General features: G+C 42.4%; 1 protein-coding gene across 2 annotated transcripts in view; it reads left to right on the top strand.

The window, feature by feature from the left end:
- The first annotated feature begins 4632 nt into the window (after positions 1-4632).
- Ipo8 (importin 8) overlaps positions 4633-19881 on the top strand; it is a 67923-nt gene continuing 52674 nt past the window's right edge. The window contains exons 1-4 of one of the 2 annotated variants that reach the window (XM_031383955.1): positions 4633-4936; positions 11676-11757; positions 14799-14955; positions 19208-19366. In XM_031383955.1, the coding sequence (XP_031239815.1) occupies positions 4853-4936; positions 11676-11757; positions 14799-14955; positions 19208-19366 (482 nt within the window). In that variant the 5' untranslated portion in view covers positions 4633-4852. The remainder of the gene's footprint in view (positions 4937-11675; positions 11758-14798; positions 14956-19207; positions 19367-19881) is intronic. The other variant, XM_031383956.1, reaches the window with a different exon arrangement.

Below are 19881 nucleotides of genomic sequence, written 5' to 3'. Positions count from 1 at the left end.
TGGGAGCTTGGGGCATTGTATACGCAGTTGATAGCACAGGCTAGTGGAGTTGGAGGACTTGTGGAATCAGTCTGTGTCTGGGAACGTGTCTCTACTGTTTCCATCCCTTGTGAAATCTTTCCCTGGGTCTCTGAAAGTTAAGACTCACTCAACTAAAACAGACTGCTTTTCATGGTCCCACACTTTTTTTTTTTAAACACATTTTTAAATTGGTATCTAACTGTCTTGTCCAGGTTGGTGATTCTCTCACCCCAGCCTCCTATGCAGCTAGAAGGGACTTATAAATTGAAGTTTAGTGGGGTAGAAAGAGGCTAGACATCTAGGAAAAAAAAAAATCTTAACATTGTCAGCAAAGAACGTGTAATAAATAGCCCAGATTTATTTTCTTTTTATGTCAATTTTTAAAAAAGATTTACTTTACAGATATGAGTGTTTTGCTTGATTGTATAACTATGCATGTCTGGTACCTGATGAGGTCAGAAGAGGGCATTAGATACTCTGGAACCAGTGTTATGGATGATTTTGAGCCAATTTGTGGGTACTGAGAATCAATCCCAGGTCCTCTTGATAAGTGCTTGTAACTGCTGAGTCACCTCTCCACCCCACCAAATTTACTTTAATGAAAAAATATTCAAAATAGAGGTGGAATTTATGGAGCCAGACTCTGGAGAAGATGGGAAAGATTCCATTTAGGATGTAGGGAATGAGGTGCAGAGGTACACAGGTGAATCTGGGGATGGGTGAATAGAGCTGTCAGTCAGGGCTTTGCTCATTTTTGTAGGGCTTTATTTTTTTTAAGATGGAGAGGGGTACCTGAGAATATTCCTGAAGGATTCAGAACAGGTACTGAAGGAATGAGAGATAGTGCTAGTTAAAGGAACCGGATTGATCACTGAGTGTGAAGAAAAAAGCAGCATTACGAACAGGTGTTCTTTCCCTTAGACACACATAGTGGTGTCAATGAGCCCAATAGGTCAAAGGTACTCTTCAGTACTTGAATTAGAAAGCAGGAAATGATGGTGTTGCGGGAATTAATAAAAAACGAATCCACCCCACAAACTTCCTTTCCCCGCTGTGCCACGTTCTTGTGCCAGTACTGTCCGGCCTCAACACTAAGTTCTGGCAGGTTCTTGTTATTTTCTCCCAGCAAGCTGCAACATCTAGCTCACATGCAACGCTTTATACACCCCCACAATCATTCATCTTCCTAGCACCTAGTACATGGTAAGTAATGCATGACTCTTAAGGCTTTAATATCCAATCAGGTTTATCAAATAATAAGATCACAATTTACAAGATGCCAATACAATAATTTCAGTACCAAATAATAAAGACAATATTCTAACCCAATTAATCTATTTTGTAAAAACCTTTGCTTGGTTGTATAACCATGCGGGGTCTGACTCCTCATCTGCCATGCACACTTTGCATGACAGCAGTTTATGAAGCAAAAAACTTCAAGGAAGCCATCTCCTGCAACCCCTAACTCAGAAGTAGCCCAGATATGTCCTTGCGATTAGTCTCGCGTGCTAGGTGCCCACCAAGATATGATTTACTATAATAGCTAAACAAAATTAAACGTTGCTCTCTGACCTCCACCAATTTTCCAACATCCTAGCCAAACCCTGGCTTGGAATTTCGCAGGCAAAGTTACACATTCGGACTAATTGTTAGAGAGATAATGAGGGAGGTCGGGCATTGAAGCTTACAGAATAGTTGACTAAGGATGGGCGGGACCTTGAGCTGAGAGTGTGTGTGTGTGTGTGTGTGTGTGTGTGTGTGTGAGAGAGAGAGAGAGAGAGAGAGAGAGAGAGAGAGAGAGAGAGAGAGAGAGAGAGAGAGAGAGAGACTGCTGAGAGCATTTGAGATTCGAGCTTCTACCTTCTTGGCTGGCTCACACGCAGGCCCGAGCATGCTCGGAGTCTGGGGGTGCTGCACCGGTCTAGAGGATATGGCTGCTGTTTTAGACCTAGTATGTTTCAAATGGCCTCATATGTACCTTGACCGCTGAGCTGCCCGGATTTTTCTTTACTCTTTTGTAATGACTATAAAAGTCTGATGCCATTTTGAGAAATACATTCAGATCCTGCACTTCCTTGTGTTGTATCTGTTATTTTTTCTTCGCCAATGCCTTGCTGACCTGTACTGGAACTCTGTTTCTCCTGCGGGTTGAGAGAGGCTGAGGTTGGCTGGCCTGTGGCACTCATCATCCTCTGACTACATGATGAAGATCCTTCTCTTCCTTCCTCCCTCTCTGACCTTTCTCCTCCTCCCACTCTAGCTCCACCTCTCTATTCCTGTCCAATCACAGGCCTGTTACTGCCCCAATGTGATTGGACAGAGAAAATGCTGCAACATGATGGTTAGTCAGGAATGAATAGTTCAAGAATAGAGGAATGAGTGAGTTGGAGAACAAGGGTAAAATTTTAAAGGGAAAGACAGAAGAATAGGCTTTAAATAGAAAAGAGGACATTGAAGTGAGGCTCATGGCTGGAATATCAGCACTTGGCTGAAGCAGCAGGATTGCCACATGTTTGAGACCAGCCTGGGCTATGACCTTCTATCAGAAACAGTGAAAAAGGTCTGTAATCATAATTTTCTTGCAAGCTACTCTAATAAGGGTTCACCCTCTCCTTTAGCCCACCACCCAACAGAGGTAGTGGGAGAGAAAAGTTATTAGGATATGGGGAGAGTGGACCTGTTCAGAAGTGTTTCTTTTGGGGTGAGCTTGATCTTTCTTAGCAGTTCCATCCTGTAGCAAACACCAAATAAGACTCAGAAGCTTCAGTCCAGTCCTCTAGGCAGGCAGACACCAGGCAGGAACCATCAGCTTCAGTCCAGCCCTCTTGGCAGGCAGACACCAGGCAGGAACCATCAGCTTCAGTCCAGTCCTCTTGGCAGGCAGACACCAGGCAGGAACCATCAGCTTCAGTCCAGTCCTTGGCAGGCAGATACCAGGCAGGAACCATCAGGTTCAGTCCAGTCCTCTAGGCAGGCAGACACCAGGCAGGAACCATCAGGTTCAGTCCAGTCCTTGGCAGGCAGATACCAGGCAGGAACCAGAAGCTTGTAGTTCAATCCTGAAGAAATTGCCAGGTTCACCAACTGGCTTGAGGCAAGGCAGTGGAAGTTGGAAGCTGCTGCAGGAACCTCACAAGCAGTTCTTGGACAAATTTCTCTCAATGCTGGTGTTACCACAAGTTGAATCCAACAACTCTATGTAAGGTGCATTGTGTTAGTGAGGCAGAGCAAACCAATGCTCATTGCTTGTCTCCCCCTGTCTTTGGGGGTCATATTTAAACTCATTCATCATGAATCCTTTTATGTGTTTGCTATATCAAGACACCTTTTCACCTATGTCTGCTTCAGGAAAACATTCTTTTCTGTGTCTGCTCCAGCAAAATATCCTTTCACCTGTGCCTGCTTTAGCAGGACATCCTTTCACCTGTGTGCCCCAACAAACCATCATTTTACATACCTAACTTTCCAAAGAAACTAGACGTTTCCACTTCAAAGGTCTATTAAAGATATCATAAAGGAAATTTGGGGTGCTGGTAGCAAAGCTACCATTTCAAATTGAAAATGCATTTTTCATTCTGATGGCTGTGTGTATAATGGACTGAATGGGCATTGCTGGAAGCAGCCAGTCATATAGCATACATTCTGTCTCATTTTCTACACTGTTCTTAAAATCCAGTTAGTTGAACCAATACATCTTAATTATATACTCCTGGAGGATCACACCTCAGCAGCATTTGCTCACAGTCATCTTTACTGTATGTTTTTAGAATCTTCTGAGTTCACAAGAGGAAAATTTTGCTGATCTTTGTATGCTTTGCAGTTGTAGATGGAAACAGCATAACCCTTCTTGCCTTTCACAGTGAAAGTCTGGACATTTTTGGCACTTTTGGTCATATAGTTTTTTGTTTTGTTTTGTTTTTCGAGACAGGGTTTCTCTGTATAGCCCTGGCTGCCCTGGAACTCACTCTGTAGACCAGGCTGGCCTTGAACTCAGAAATCCACCTGCCTCTGCCTCCCAAGTGTTGGGATTAAAGGTGTGCGCCACCACCGCCCGGCCATACATACACATTTGATTGTCTTTATACTAGATTTTGAGTTTTCATACAAACCTGCATTGAATTTTATCATGTTATAATATGGAGTCTGTCTGAAAACATTTTAAACAAATGTTCAAAGAATGAATGGCAGGATAAAGGTGGCTCTCAAACATTAAAGGAAACCTCTTCTGTAGGGTACATGATTTCAGGGTTCCAGCAAGTTTGTCTTGAAACAGCTCAGTTGCGATGTGCAGAGTTCTCGAACAAAACGTGCCACTCCGTTTAGATAGGCCTAATTTGCAGCAACTGTAAGTAGATGCCAGGCCAATTAACTTACTCGCTTACACCAGTGGGTGGACAAGCTAGGATTTCCGTACAGCATCATGGCGACCGTCTGGGGGGAGTCGGCTGTGTGGAGCAAACCAGAGCGGCTTCCTGTAGAAGCACAGCTGTGCAATGCCGGGTCCTGAGACTAGCATCATGGCGTCTCTCGCGGATGCCGGTCAATGTAGCACGCCGGGGGAAGAGGCAGCCGTAAAGGAGTCGCCGCTTCCTCTTCCACCTCCCACCGGCTGTCGTAAAAGGTGAATGGAGAGAGAGTTGTGGGGGGGAAAGAGGGAGGACTGGGGGCGCGGAGTCAGAGTGGCGCAGCAAGTAGCTGCTGGCGGCGGTGGCAGCGGCAGAGGTTGGGGGTGAGGTGGTCCCCTGAGGCGGAGGGGCCCGAAAGGGGCCAGGAGACATCCCGGTTGCAACCGGGCCTGCTGGCTCTGGGACCGGAGCTCCCGCCCGCGGACATGGACCTCAATCGGATCATCCAGGCGCTGAAGGGCACTATCGACCCAAAGCTGAGGATTGCAGCTGAGACGGAGCTTAACCAGGTGAGCAAGGGGCTGCCCTTCTTTCTCTTTTTCCTACTCTTCTCCTTTCTCTCCCTCTCTCTTCCAACCCCAGACTGAGACCAGGACCCCTGCGGAGCAACTGGAGCACCTGTTGGCTATCTGTCCTTTCTTGGTGCACTTGCTCAGCCCTCTTGGACAGCACAAAGAAGCTACGAAACCTTTGCTAGTGGTCTTTGGGTGTGTTTTCTTTTCCTTTAAAGCGCTTACATGAAGACGCGGTGGGAAAATTCACCAAAGGGGAGCTAGCTTTTCTCCGGACCCGCCCTTTTCAGGTGTTGCTGTTGGAAACCCTGCCCCTCCCTCGCCTGCTTCTGGCGGTGGCAGTGTGGATCATGGCACAGTATTGCTGGAGCGCTGGGCAGTACTGTCCGAGAGAGTTCTAGGGAAGGGCACGCGGTTTCCATGTACCATGTACCTTTTCAAAGACTGGTCCAGCCAGTAATACAATATTTAAGGCATTTCTTTCGAATGCTGAAATGTGTGTGACTTTCCTTTAGCCACTTTCCATTCTTCTAAACAGTCTAGACATTCATTGATCCAGTGTTACTCTCACAATTTCTTGTCTTTTTGTCCGTACCCCGCTCACCTTTCTTCCTTTTTTTTTTTTTCTTTTTTTTCCTTTCATTTCAGAGACAGTGTCTCACTGTGTAGTTCTGGTTAATCTGGAATTCTGTATTAACAGGCTGGCTTGGAACTCATAGATCTGCCTGTTGCTTCTGCCTCTGCCTCTAGTCTGCTGGGATTAAAGGTGTGTGTGACCGCATCTGGCCCAACCTTTCAAAATTGTAATAATCACAAGTTCTGATTCTGCACATGTAAGAGGGAACATCATCCTCTTACTAAAATGTTCAAATTAAAATCTCCTTACCTGGCTTAACAATTGAGCTTGCTACAAGTGTGAAGGGATATTCCTTAATTAGTGGATCCTGAGGGGTTGCTAAGACCAGTGGCCTATGCTTCCCTGAGAGCTGTTGGGTATGTAAATTATGGGCTTCATCTCTGATGTAAAGAATCTGAAAACCTGGGAATAGGAACAAGTTTGTATTTTAAGTGGCTCCCCAGGCAATTCTGTGCCTCCTAAAGTATAAGGATACTTCTTGGTCAGTGTGTCTGCCCTAGTAGAGGTTTTGTTTTGTTTTGTTTTTTAAAGATGTTTTGAATCTTTGAAAAGAGAAATATTAACTGACAGTCTGTGGCATTTGAGGTACATGTGAATCCAGGATCCTTAAGAGGTAAGAAGGAAAGTCAAGACCCTGTTAATATCTTTCTGGCTCTGCTGTAGTGTTCAGCCAAGAATTCTTGAGGCCCTATATGATTTCCATCTGTGCTCAGTCCTGATTCCTAACACGCACAGGTTATGTTGAATTGAATGGCCAAAAAGGATGCTTTGATGTCTCAAAAAGAAAAGGACTGTCACCCCAGAATAAGAGACACTTAGTGTCAGTACCTGTCCCAGACTTTGTAGAATACTGTCTGGAGTAACAATCATTGGGGTTTAGTTAATAAAAATGTCGTTAATAAAAATGCAACCTGCTGCTCTGCACTGGGAGGCTGCCTGTTTGACACTGCATTCACACAGGACCAGATGTCCCTTTGATAGTGTTAATAGGGAACATAACTTTGATGCCATGCTATATTTTCTGCAAGTAGCCTAACCTTGCTTTTTCTGATTTGTCAGCACATGAGTACAGTTGACATTATGGAAACAGAAAAGATTCGAAGCCTGCAGAGCCATGAGAGGTTCAATACTGTGTTTTCTTCATATTATTTAATCTAAATTGTCTCATCAGAAGATCATTTTCCTTGTTACTTGTAGTTTGTTTTACAGTGGGAGGCCCTAAGCTCATCTCCAGTACCATAAAAATCAAACCAAAACAAGATAACAGTGCTGTGTCATTCATTTAGCATTTATATCTGGAACAGTGTTTTGGATTGTAATAGGCTTTCAATAAGTTTTTGTACTTGAAGTAGAAGACCTAGATTTGATGTTGAGTTTTGCGTGCTTGTCCTTTAGCACCCATGTGTCCTTTAGCACACATCTTTAGCACACATTCCCGTCTTGCCTTGCTTGCAGGAATGAATAGGTATCTACTGTATGAGATTAGAGCCTAGCTCTTTTGCATTTGTCTCCCCAAAGGGGCCTCATGTAGCCCAGGCTGCCTTGAATTTCACTGCACATATCAGGCTGATCTCTAATTCAGAGATCCATCTCTCTCTGCCTCCCAGGTGTGTGCTAACACCACCTGGCTTTTTTTTTTTTAAACCTTTTTAATTTAATTTAATTTAATTTTTTTTTTTTTAAATATAGGAGTGCTCTGTGTGCATGTATACCTACGAGCCAGAAGAGGGCATTAGATCCCTTTATAGATGGTTGTGAGCCATCATGTGGTTGCTAGGACTCTAACTCAGGACTTTGTTCTTTACCAATGAGCTATCTCACCAGCCCACAACACATCTTTTTTTTTTTTTTTTTTGAGACCAGGTCTCACTGTGTAGCTCTGGCTGGTCTGGAACTTGCTATGTAGACCAAGCTAGCGTTAATTTCAGTCTGTAAACTGGATGATTTCGAATTCAGAGATCCATCTGCCTCGGCCCCTAGGTGCTGGGATTAAAGGCATATGCCACCATAGCCAGATAAAATTTTATTCATATGTATATATGTATATGTATATAAAATTAAGCGTACATATACATAAATAATGTGTGTGGATTTGTGCACAGGAATGCAGGTGGCTGCAGAGATTAGAGGCCTTTGGACTTTTGGAGTCAGACCTTTTGAAGCTGGAGTTGTATGCAGTTGTGAGCCACCTAATGTGGATGCTGGGAACTGAACTCAGGTGCTCTGCAAGAGCAGCAAGCACTTTTAATGGCTTAGCTGTCTCTTTTTCCAGATTTGTTTGAGTCACGATCTCATGTAGCCCAGGCTTAAAAAATTGCTTTTGTTTCATTTAAATTTGTTTATTTTTTAAAATTCTATGTATGCATATGGGTGTGTGTATGTGTGTGCAGGTGCCTGTGGAGGCCAGTGTCCTCAGAACCCATGGAGCTGGAGTTACAGCACCTATGAGTGGCTTGACATAGGTGCTGGGAACTGAGCTTAGGTCCTCTTAAAGAGTGGTAGATAGATAACTTCTGAGTTCTCTCTCCAAAACCCTAGATTTAAAAAATATTTATTTTTTATCATGTATGTGTATGGGGGTGCCTGCAGAGACCAGAAGAGGGCTTAAGTTCTCTGGAGTTGGAGATAGGGGTGTCTGAGCCACCTAATGTGGGTATTGGGAACTGAGCTTGGGTGCTTTGGAAGAGCAGCACGTGCTGTTAACCACTGCTATCCCCACCAGATTCCCACACCTGCTTTTAAAAAACTACTTTAAAATTTCTGTGGTTTCAATGATAGATAAAAAGGAATCTACCTTTCTTTTCCTTTTTTGAGATAGAGTAGACTTCCCTTGTTGTGGTAAATATTATTTGGGGGTTTCTACTCTACCTTAGAAGCATTTAGTTCCCAAATAAAAGACACGAAACTTTTATATTTATAATAATCCTTAAAGCACTAGAGCTGAGCAGATATATCAACCCTCTATTTTGTCTGCTTCCTTGTCAATAACCCTGAGATACCATTTGCCATGTTCCCTCTGAGTAGCTCCTACTCCAACAGGCCAGCCCTCATGGCCATGCACTTATGATCCACCTAACCCAAGGTGACTTCTTCCTTCTCTTTCTTCTCATAGTCCCTGCCACACAGATCCCAAGCCTGGGAATCAAAGCCCTAAAGCCCTGCCTTCCTCTCTTCTGCCCAGCTACAGACTGTGGGCATCTTTATTAACCAGTCGTGGATAACGTGTGTGTGTGTGTGTGTGTGTGTGTGTGTTATATAACAATAGCTGGTATACATGAAGATCTGCTTGTCTTGGAGTAACCAGATCTTAGGGTGCAGAATTTAGCATTTGATTACAAGTAGCATCAGACCAGCCCTCTACATTCCTGGCTTGGAACTCTACTTCTGCACCATAAGTGGTGGGATTAAAGTGTATATACCACCACACCCAGCTGGAAAAATTTTTAAAAATTAGGTTGAAACAGTAGTGGTGGCACATGCCTTTAATTCCAGCACTCAGGAGGCAGAGGCAGGTGGATCTCTGAGTTCAAGGCCAGTCTGGCCATTAGAGTGAGCTGCATTGCACTACAGCCAGGGCTACACAGAGAAACCCTGCCTCTAAAAACAAAACAAACAGATGGATTGGGCCTGGAGAGACAGATTAGCATTTAAGAGCTTTGGATGCTGTTCAGAGGACCAGAGTTCAGTTCCCAGAACCCACATGGTGGCTTACAACCATATGTAATTCCAGTTCCAGGGAATCTGATTCCCTCTTCTGACTTCTGTGGAGACCAGGCATGTACATGATGCACAGACATACATGTAAGCAAAAACACTCATACACATAGAGTGGGCTAGCAAGATGGCTTAAGCTTGATGATCAGAGAGATTGATCCTTGGAACTCCTGTAAAGATAGAATAGACTACACCCCCCCACACACACAGATACACACAAGAAAGGAAGGAAGAAAAAAAGGAAAGAAAGAAAATATTACTAACCTAGTGGTGTCTCAAAGGATGACATTGCCCATATAGACTCTCAGGAGAAGTTGAGCTGAATGGACTGGTTTCCTTCCTTGAGAATTTATGAGACTTCTGGGAATGTCAATTTTATGAAATCTAATGTGGTGGTGGTAGTGGGTGGGGTGTATCAGATGGGCCCATGCCAAGGTGCCCTTCTGAGAAATCTTGCCATGCAACAGACCTAATATAAAGGAGGTTTATTTGGGGGAAGGGGAGGGAGGTAAGGGGCAGAGGCAGACAAAGGGGAGAAGAAGCAGAGTCAGAGAAGTACAGAAAGAAGAGCAGAAAGTCAGAGGGTGGGGAGGGAGGGGGAGAGGGGAGGGAGAGATGGAGGGAGAGAGAGACTGGCTGGGAACATGTGGAAACAGAGAGAGAAAAAACTAGGGTGATGATTAGTCATTTTATAGTCCACACCTGGCTGAGGCATCAGGTATTGGTGACAGATGATGATGTAAGCCATTGCTAGGTCCCTGGCAGGAGCCTGGTGAAATCGCCTGTAAGTTAACAGTCAAGCAGAGCCCCAGGACCGTGTTAGGCTGAGGGATGGTATGATTCTAGATACATAAGGTCAGAATGGGGTTAGAAGGAATATGGGGTTCTATCTTACTGGTGTCCAGAGTAAACAGCCTATGGGTGTACAGGATGAACAGGAAGTCATTAGCATTGGTTCCTGAGGCACTATGATACTGAGAAGACTATGCCTAGCAATGCCTGCCCTCTGCTGTCTGTGCCATTCTGGCCCTCTTTGGACTAGCTTTTCTCTATAGTACTTGTAAGTTTTTTTTTTTTAAAACATGATTCTATCTTTATTCTCCCTGTGTTGGGCCTCTGTTTTCTTTTCTTTTTTGGAGACAGGGTTTCTCTGTATAGCCATGGCTGTCCTGGAACTCACTCTGTAGACCAGGCTGGCCTCAAACTCAGAAATCCGCCTGCCTCTGCCTTTCAAGTGCTGGGATTAAAGGTGTGCTCCAACAATGCCTGGCTGGTCTTCTGTTTTCTGAAGATGACATTTTGTTTTCTGTTTGTCAAAAGTACATATCAAGAAAATTAAAGCTCAGATAATCTGGGAGGAAACAGTTGTGGTGAGTAGGTTATATTAGTTGCTTTTCTTCTTATAGTAGGAAAATACCTGCTAAAGGCAATTTAAGGGAGGAAGGGCTTATTCTGGCTCACAGCGTGAGGGTGTAGGCCATCACAGTGGGGTGGGGAAGGCATGGTGTTAAGAGCTTGAGACAGTTGGTTACATTGAGTCCACAGTAAGGAAGCAGAGAGAGAGAGAGATGGATGCTGGTGTTAACTGGCTTTCTTCTTTTTCTTCAATCCAAGACCCAACTTGTAAGGAGCATCATTCCATCTTACTTAACTACAAATTCCTTCACAGATATGTCCAGAGGCTTGTCTCTGAGGTGATCTTGTTAAGGTAACAATATTGACTTACTACAGAGGTCAAATGAAAGGTTGAGATTGTAAACCCATCAATATCTCCTAGAGTTGATTAATAAAAAAAATGAAAATTCCCCTTTCAAAGGATAACGGGTATAAGAAATTTGTAGAAGAAATAAATGGTCTACAGAAAGGACTTTGAGTAACAGAAGACATATCATTTAAAATAGTAATAAGGTTTTAAGGTTTCACAGGTTTTTGTGGAAGGTGAATGAATACTCATGTGCTGCTCTTTAGAGAGTCACCTAGAATACTTTCTGGAGAGCATTTGGGAATATATGTCAAACATCATAAAACTACTCACATTTTTATTCATTAGTTACAAGAATTTTTTAACTTAAACGTATTTTCATAATCTTCATTTTACTTAAGAATTTATCTCATGTTAAAAGCCTTTCTTTCTGCTGGGCAGTAGAGGCACACATCTTTAATCCCAGCACTTGGGAGGCAAAGGCAGGCAAATTTCTGAGTTTTAGGCCAGCCTGATCTATAGAAGGAGTTCCAAGGCTACACTGAGAAACCCTAACTCAAAAAACAACCAAAAAACAATAACAAAAAGTTTTTCTTTCATTTAGATGGTAATATATTCTCTAATGGTGCTAGTTGCTATTCAGAATGCCCCGTTTTTTACAAAGCATTTCTTTGTAATTTCAGTCCTACAAGATTATTAATTTTGCCCCCAGCTTGCTTCGGATCATAGTCTCTGACCATGTGGAATTCCCTGTGCGTCAGGCAGGTAAGTTGCATTTTCAAGTCAATGAGAGTTCTACTTTAAATCTAAATAGTTACAATGTACTGTATAAAAACCTGTACAAGAATGTGACAGCTAAAATTCCAGCATTGGAATGACCCTTAAGGCCCCCACCCCTATTGGAAGAGCTGCTGGCCGTTGATGGCTGCTGTAGGAGAGAGTCATTCTCCTTTGCTCATGTGGCTGCTCAGTGGTTGGCCACACACTTAGGGCTTATTAATAGCAATAAAAAATAAAGAGGACATTAAGATTGGATGGATATACCGTAGGGGTCACTAGAGGAGTTGAAGGGAGGTAGTGGTAGATTGATATGATCAATATATACATTATCTAAATGTATATAACATTCAAGGAATAAAAAATATAATTTAAGCTGGGCAGTGGTGGTGCATGCCTTTAATACCAGCACTTGGGAGGCAGAGGCAGGTGGATTTCTGAGTTCGAAGCAAACCTGGTCTACAGAGTGAGTTCCAGGACAGCCAGGGATACACAGAGAAACCCTTTCTTGAAAAACCAAAAAAAAAGAAAAAAAAGAAAAAAAATATATAAAATTTAAAAATATTTATCTAAAAGTCTCTTGAAAAATTAGGAAGAACACATGAATTACTTCTAAGACATAAAGAATATTTTCTTTTCTCTTGGACAGTTAGTAGTAGACACTGAGTTCTCACAGCTACCCTAGTTTTTTTTTTTTTGTTTATTTTACTCTCTTTGCTTTCATCCATCCATCAGTTCCTTGCCTCTCTAACATTACTGTTTTCCATTTTGCTTTTCTATTTTTAATAATTTATCTCCCTAATTTGTTATGATCCCAGTAGCATTGCCATAGGTCACTTAGATTAAGACTACAGATTTATAGATCTGAGTTCTAGTGGCATTGTGTCAACTCACATATGTAGTGTATTGCTTGAACTTTTTTTTTTTCCCCAGAGACAGGATTTCTCTGTGTCATAGCCTTGGCTGGCCTGGAATTCACTCTGTAGACCAGGTTGGCCTCAAACTCACAGGAATCTGCCTACCTCTGCCTCCTCAGGGCTGGGATTAAAGGTGTGTGACACCACCATCTGACTTTGAATGGATGTTTAAATAGGGACCAGGACTTTTTCTCTCCTTCCTTCCTTTTCTTCTTTCCTTCCTTCCTTCTTTCCTTCCTTCCTTCCCTCCCTCCCTTTCTTTTTCTTTTTTTAATAGTACCAGGAATTAGACTTTTTGCTTTAAATATTAAACTTATTTTTATGTCTGTGGGATCTTAATACAATTCCATGATGTGTATCTTCCTTCCTTATCCCCTATATGTAGTCTAGGTTGGTTTTGATCTTTCTGTCGCTGCCTTTCAAGTTCTGGGCTTATAGGCATGTACTACCATGTCTAGCTTTTTTTATTATTGCATGGTTAGTCTTACCCTGTCACATTTTAGAACTGAATAGAATAATTATCCTGAGTTAAATGAGATACTTAGGGGTAAATTAAAAGGCCCTTTAAAACACACACACACACACACACACACACACACACACACACACATACACACACACACACACACACACACACACACACACACACACACACATATGCATGCTTACCATGCTGTAAGGTTTTTTTCAACTCAAACACATTGAAATCCTAGGTGCATCAAAATGTATGAAAGAGGGCTTATAGGATATCAAGTTCATAATTTAGTTAAATTTCGGTCACATTTTAACCAATACAGACATGTTGTATTTTTCAATGGTGAAATGATTTTACTATCCATGTTTAAGTTAAAGTAAAATTGAAGTAGAAGAGACTTTGCTGGGGGCAGAAAGGAGAGAGAAAGCTGGGGCACTCTTCAGAAACATGTCTGTCTTTACACATTTTTGAGAATATGTGTTTACACTAAGTGTTAAACTGGAATGGTTAAAAAGCTTCATATTATTTCTTTTCTCTCTTTGAGATAAGACCTCAACTTTGAGTTGATTATATAGCTCAGATTGGCTTCAGACTTGAAGCAGTCTTTCTGTCTCAACTTACCCATGTGCTGGGTTAGGGCTGTGCATCACCATGTCTAGCCACATCTCTTATTACACTGGGGAGCTAGCTCAGTGGATGAAATGCTTTACTTGCAAGTGTGAGGATCAAGAAGAAATGCTGGGCCTCTACATGTACGCATGTGCAAACACAATCCCTCCTTCCTCACATGCGTCCACACACATGTGAATATGCATATATGCACATACACCAAAGAAACACACACACACCAAAGAAAATAAAGCAGTATTATAGCAGTAATTCAGCTAATTTCTTCCAAATGTCTTTTTGTCGAATGTTGAAAAGAGTAGAAGCAAAGTAATTGATTTATGTATTTTGATAGATAGGGACACAGATTTCTTGAGATTTTCCAAAGATATTTTCGAGTGGATGTCTATTTATGAATTATAAATGATATCTCAAAGGATTAAATGAAATTACTAGTGTTGTAAAGGCACAGATACTTCTGAATGTGCAGGGTGATGGGGGACAGGATCAGCAGAAGACAGCAGCTTACTGTTAGGTTTGAGAAAAAGGAATTTTCCTGTGTTTGTGCTCAGTCTGAAAACATGGACATGATTCCAAGGTCATGTCTATGTCACTCAAAGATGTCTGCCAGCTTGGTGGGATGTTCCTGTGGGACTCCCATATAAAATATTCCCTTATAAAAGAATTCTTGTGGGCTGGAGAGATGGCTCAGTGGTTAAGAGCACTGACTGCTCTTCCAGAGGCTCTGAGTTCAATTCCCAGCAACCACATGGTGGCTCACAACCATCTGTAATGGGACCTGATACCCTCTTCTGGTGTGTCTGAAGACAGGGACAGTGTACTCATATAAATAAAATAAATAATTCAAAAAAATTAAAAAAAATAAAGAATTCTTGAATTCTTCCCATCTTTCCTTCCCAAGTTGGGGAACTTTTGCAACTGAAAGGTTTTCTGTCTCGGGTGGATGTTGTATTGTACATGGCTGAGTTGTAAGGCTGAGTCCAACACATCTGTTTTTCTCTTAAACTCAGCTGCCATCTACCTGAAGAACATGGTGACACAATACTGGCCAGACAGGGAACCTCCACCTGGAGAAGTAATATTCCCATTCAATATTCATGAGAATGACCGGCAGCAGATCCGTGACAATATCGTGGAAGGGATAATTCGGTCTCCAGATCTGGTGAGGTAGGCCACACCCTGTCTGTGTGATCTGAGATGGCTTTTGGCTTTGGCTGGGACTATTGGGTAGTCTTCAGCTTTGTTTGTGTGTATGTATCTTTTAGTTTTTTGAGATAGGTCTCATATATCCCAGGCTAGTCTCAAGTGTACTGTGTGACCAAGGATGGCCTTGAACTTCTAGTCCTCCTGTCTCCATTCTCAATTGCTGGGATTACAGCTGTATACTGCTCTGATTGATAAATGTAGAGGTGGAGCTTAGGACCTCTTGTATTCTGGGCAAATTTTTACCAACTTGAGCTATGACTCCAGACCAGAAAATGTGTTTTTAGTTCTGTATATTAGACAGCATAGCTGTGGAGTTAGGAATTTTGAAATCTAGAATAGAAACAAATTTACTTCAACATATGAGCCAGTAATGAAATTTCCTTTGCAAATGGAGGGGGAGGGGCAAGGGCAAGGGATGAAACATTGGTGGGGACGAGATTGTTTTTTTTTTTTTTTTCAAGACAGGGTTTCTCTGTATAGCCCTGGCTGTCCTGGAACTCACTCAGTAGACTAGGCTGGCCTCGAACTCAGAAATCCGACTGCCTCTGCCTCCCAAGTGCTGGGATTAAAGGTGTGCGCCACCACCGCCTGGCCACGAGATTGTTTAATATCAATTAAGTGCAACTGTGATTAAAAACAGAGGAAAAGAAAGGAAATTTGGGGGAGGGATGTTAACAGGAAGAGCAAGCATTGAATTATTGTGCAGTTGTTTTTGTTAGCTGAGCGAACACAGGTACTTACTGAAGAAGAGCTTCCTTATTCGCGTTGGTTCCCCATGTGCCAGTTGTGCCCCAGGAATCTCTCAAAACCATTGTCTGTTTATCTGTGAGGATGCTTGTTTCCCTGATCTCCTGGATCTCCCCTTGGTTCTAAAGCAGCATGCAGGGGTAGCTCTCCTTGCCAGTCTTGCACTTGGTTGAACTGAGAAATGGATCATGAGACCTGTCTCAAGATGAAATCCTAAAAAGTGAAAAATTTTAGCTATATTTTATGCCTGTGTTGTGTAAAGGAACAGCTACTAGTAGTAGACAGGAAATCCCTATGTTTTATGAGACAGTCCTCTGTGGCTTTGTTCCTCTCATGTCCTAAGGACCTTTGAAGATACCACTTCATCTTGTCTAATTTTGTTTAAAAGTATTGCAGAGAAAATTGATTTGGTACTGTAAGGAAGATACAATATGCAGCTTAATTTTTTTCCAGCTTTTATAGATCTAAGTTGTTAAATATTCAACTGAACACTAGTTTATTATTTATTTTTTACCATTTGGAATCCTGGGACTGAGGATGTAGCTCAGTTGGTAGACTGCTTTCTTAGCATGCATGAGACCTTGGGTTCAATTCCTAGCACTGCATACAATCTTGTAGTGTAGTGGGGTGTAGTGGTACATGTGTGAATCCCAATACTTGGGACGTAGAAGCAGGAACATCAGAAGTTTAAGGTCATCTCCAGCTGAGTATTGCATTGGAGGTCACCAGTCTGGGCTAGATAAAACTTCCTCACAAATGAACAGCTCAGCAAAAATTACAACTTGAAATTCTAATTTTGGCAGGTTAATTCTCTAATCAAATGACCTCCTGAGGACATACTTGGTAGTAACAGTGGTAATTTGTAGAAGGGACATTTTTTTTTTTATTAGATATTTTCTTTATTTACATTTCAAATGATCTATCTCCTTTCCTGGTTTCCCTTCCAGAAAAAACAAACAAACAAACCCTGTTCCCTCCTCCCCCTGCTCACCAACCTACCCTCTCCTGCTTCTTGGCCCTGGCATTCCCCTACACTGGAGCATAGAACTTTCACAGGACCAAGGGCCTCTCCTCCCATAGATGACCGACTAAGCCATCCTCTGCTACATATGCTGCTGGAGCCATGAGTCCAACCATGTGTACTCTTTGGTTGGTGGTTTAGTCCCTGGGAGCTCTGAGGGTACTAGTTAGTTCATATTGTTGTTCGTCCTAAGGGGCTGCAAACCCTTCAGCTCCTTGGGTTCTTTCTCTAGCTCAGAAGGGACGTTTTTGCTTCCCCTTTGTTTTCTTTTCAATCATAGTTACAGGTGAGATCCCACTGAAGAAGTGATGACTTTACTAAATGCTGTGGGATACCATCTTGCATACTTCTCTTTTTCTGTTTTGTTTCTTTTGTTGCTTTTTTTCCCACTTATCTCTTTGGCAATGGTTCTTCAATTTCCTATTTTCAGAAATCGCCTAGTAAATCCGTATTTGTTGTATTCAAAGTACAAGAATTAGTGTGTATTTTCACAGGTACAATGTACCATACTGTCTCTTTCTTAACTGATGAGATCTAGGTTTCTCCAGTTGACAGATGTGTGTATATGTATACATACATCTTATACTCAGAGAGGTGCTCTGCCAATGAACCACACATCAGCCCTAGGCTTACCCATTTGGTAGTTACATGTATATTTGTCCACCTATATATCTATATTTGTACGTATGTATACATATCTATCATCTATCTATCATCATCTATGTGTTGGCATATCTCTGTATATATTTATGTGTGTATGTATCATCTATCTGCATGTGTATATATAATCTATATGTTATTATCCCTTCTCTCTGTGTGCCTCTGTCTCTCTGTCTCTGTCTTTCTCAGTCTTTCTCTCTCTTTCTTTCTCTGTCTCTGTCTCTCTGTTTCTCTTTCTCTCTTTTTCTTTCTCTCTTTCTGTGTGCTGTAGATCAAACCCAGGACCCTATATATGCTGCTCCTTCTGGATATGAAGACTCAAATATAAAATAAAACAAGCAAGAATTTTTACAGAGTTGAGGTAGATTTGCTGTATGCTTTGAAAGTTTTGACCATCTTTTAAAATTTATTTATTTTTTAACTTTTAATTGATTCTTTGTGATTTTCACACCATGTATCCTCGTCCTTTCATATCCACCCTTTGCCCTTGCATCCCTGCAAAGAAAATAAAAAGCAAAAGACAAAACAAACATAAAAAAAAATCTCCTCGTGGAAGTCGTAGTGTATCACAGTGTGTCTCACAGTAGACCCTTCTCTTCACACATTATTACTTGTAAATAAATGTTCATTGCAATGAGTCATTGATCTGGCTCAAGGCCTCTGGCTTTTGCTATAGCATCAATACTAGATTCTTACCAGTACTCCTCTTCTTGTGGCCCTGTGGTATGGAGATCCTGCAGCTTTGGGTCTTTAGGACTGGTCCGTTCACATGCTTCTTTAGCTCATAGGTGATGTAGATATTGGGGTGAGCCAACTCTAAGCCTTGGATCTGGGTCTGGATGGTAGCTGAGTTGGTCAGCCCGCCAACTCTCTTGTATCCAGAGTACCAGGGTGAGCTCTCCAGTACTGTCCCAGCTAGGTTACCCAATGCCGCAGCTGGCAAGGGGCAGGGTCAGCACTCCTGTTCTCATGCCCTCGGTGCCCATGGCTTACCTGAACCTATGCCACAAGAGCCAGCTCGACTGTGTTTCCTAGTTAAAATGTGGGGTCCACTCTCCCCAGTACTGCAGACATTGAGGGGCTGGGGGGCTCCACTGTGCTGTCCACGTGAGGAGCAGGGTCTGCTCTCTAGGGTGCTGCAGCTGGTGAGGGCAGGACTGGATCTTCTGCTCTGTTGACCCCAGGGCCAGCTCTACCGACTGCTGCAGATGATGAGGGGTGTCACCCTCATACTAACTACCTCATGGCAGATGAGTGGCAGGTAGCCCTCTTGGGCTCAGTACTCTGGTGGCTAGCTCAGCCTTACTCCCACCACTGGGGCCAGATCTGTTGTGTTGTCTAGATGAGGTGCAGGACCCACTAAAATACCTTTCAGGTAAGACGGAGGTTTCATTTATTTGAGGGGTTCCCCCATTCTGTTTATTTTCAGTAAATTGTGCCATTGAGAAGGTTTTTAACAGGATCACTTTTTCTCACATAGTGGCCACATGTATATAGTCTTTTGCTGCATAAGTTCACAATGTAGACAGTGGTGTCCCATGTGATTATATCTCCTTGGATGTAACTAGACGAGCATCCTAGGTTATAAAGGTACACTCTCGTGTTCACACAAACTTGAACTTGCTAATGACACATTTCTCAATGTTATCCATGCTCAGTGCTGCCTGACTGTATAGCAAAGGTAAAGGGAGTTGGAGAATATTATATCAATATTGTAGTTCTTTGAGAAATGATACTCTTTCCCACTTTTTGAAGAATTTGTGCATTTTCTTTCCCACTTCACAGAGTCCAGTTAACAATGTGTCTCCGAGTCATCATTAGACATGATTTTCCTGGTCATTGGCCTGCAGTGGTCGACAAGATAGACTACTACTTGCAGTCACCAAACAGTGGGAGCTGGCTTGGCAGTTTACTGTGCTTGTATCAGCTGGTGAAGACCTATGAGTAAGTTCATTTCTACTAGCAAAGACAGCCAGTGTCCTGTGGCCTCAGGCTCGTAGAGCAGTCTGCTGTGGGGCTTGGCAAAATCAGTTCATTGCTGAGACAAGCAATGTGTTCACTTGCATCGGTTCTCAGTGGCACTCAGGTTTTATGGTGTACACTGCTGATTTCTGAGGCAGTGAGTGGTGTTACTTTTTTTTAGCACTGCTGTATACCTCAGATACAGAAATCAATATCTTTTCTGATGAGAAAAGGTAAGAAATGTAAAGTTCTTTGGGACATTTCCATGAAAGTTGCTGGTGAGGTACAAGACTTGGATGGCAGTTAATGTTATTTTTTTGAGGTTTTAAGATGAGTGCTGCTTTTTTGTATATGCAGTCCTGTAGTTTTCCTTTGTTTTAAGACAATATCACTTGGTAGATCAAGCTGGCCTTGAACTCAACAACCATCCTCCTTCCTCGGCCACCTGAGTGCTGAGATCACAGCCCATGTAGTTTTTGTTCTTTTTTTTTTTTTTT

The sequence above is a fragment of the Mastomys coucha genome, unplaced genomic scaffold, assembly GCF_008632895.1.
Source record: "Mastomys coucha isolate ucsf_1 unplaced genomic scaffold, UCSF_Mcou_1 pScaffold20, whole genome shotgun sequence".
In the NCBI taxonomy this organism is placed as follows: domain Eukaryota; kingdom Metazoa; phylum Chordata; class Mammalia; order Rodentia; family Muridae; genus Mastomys; species Mastomys coucha.
Note: the sequence above shows the minus strand (reverse complement) of the source record. Positions and strands in the feature narration are given on the sequence as shown.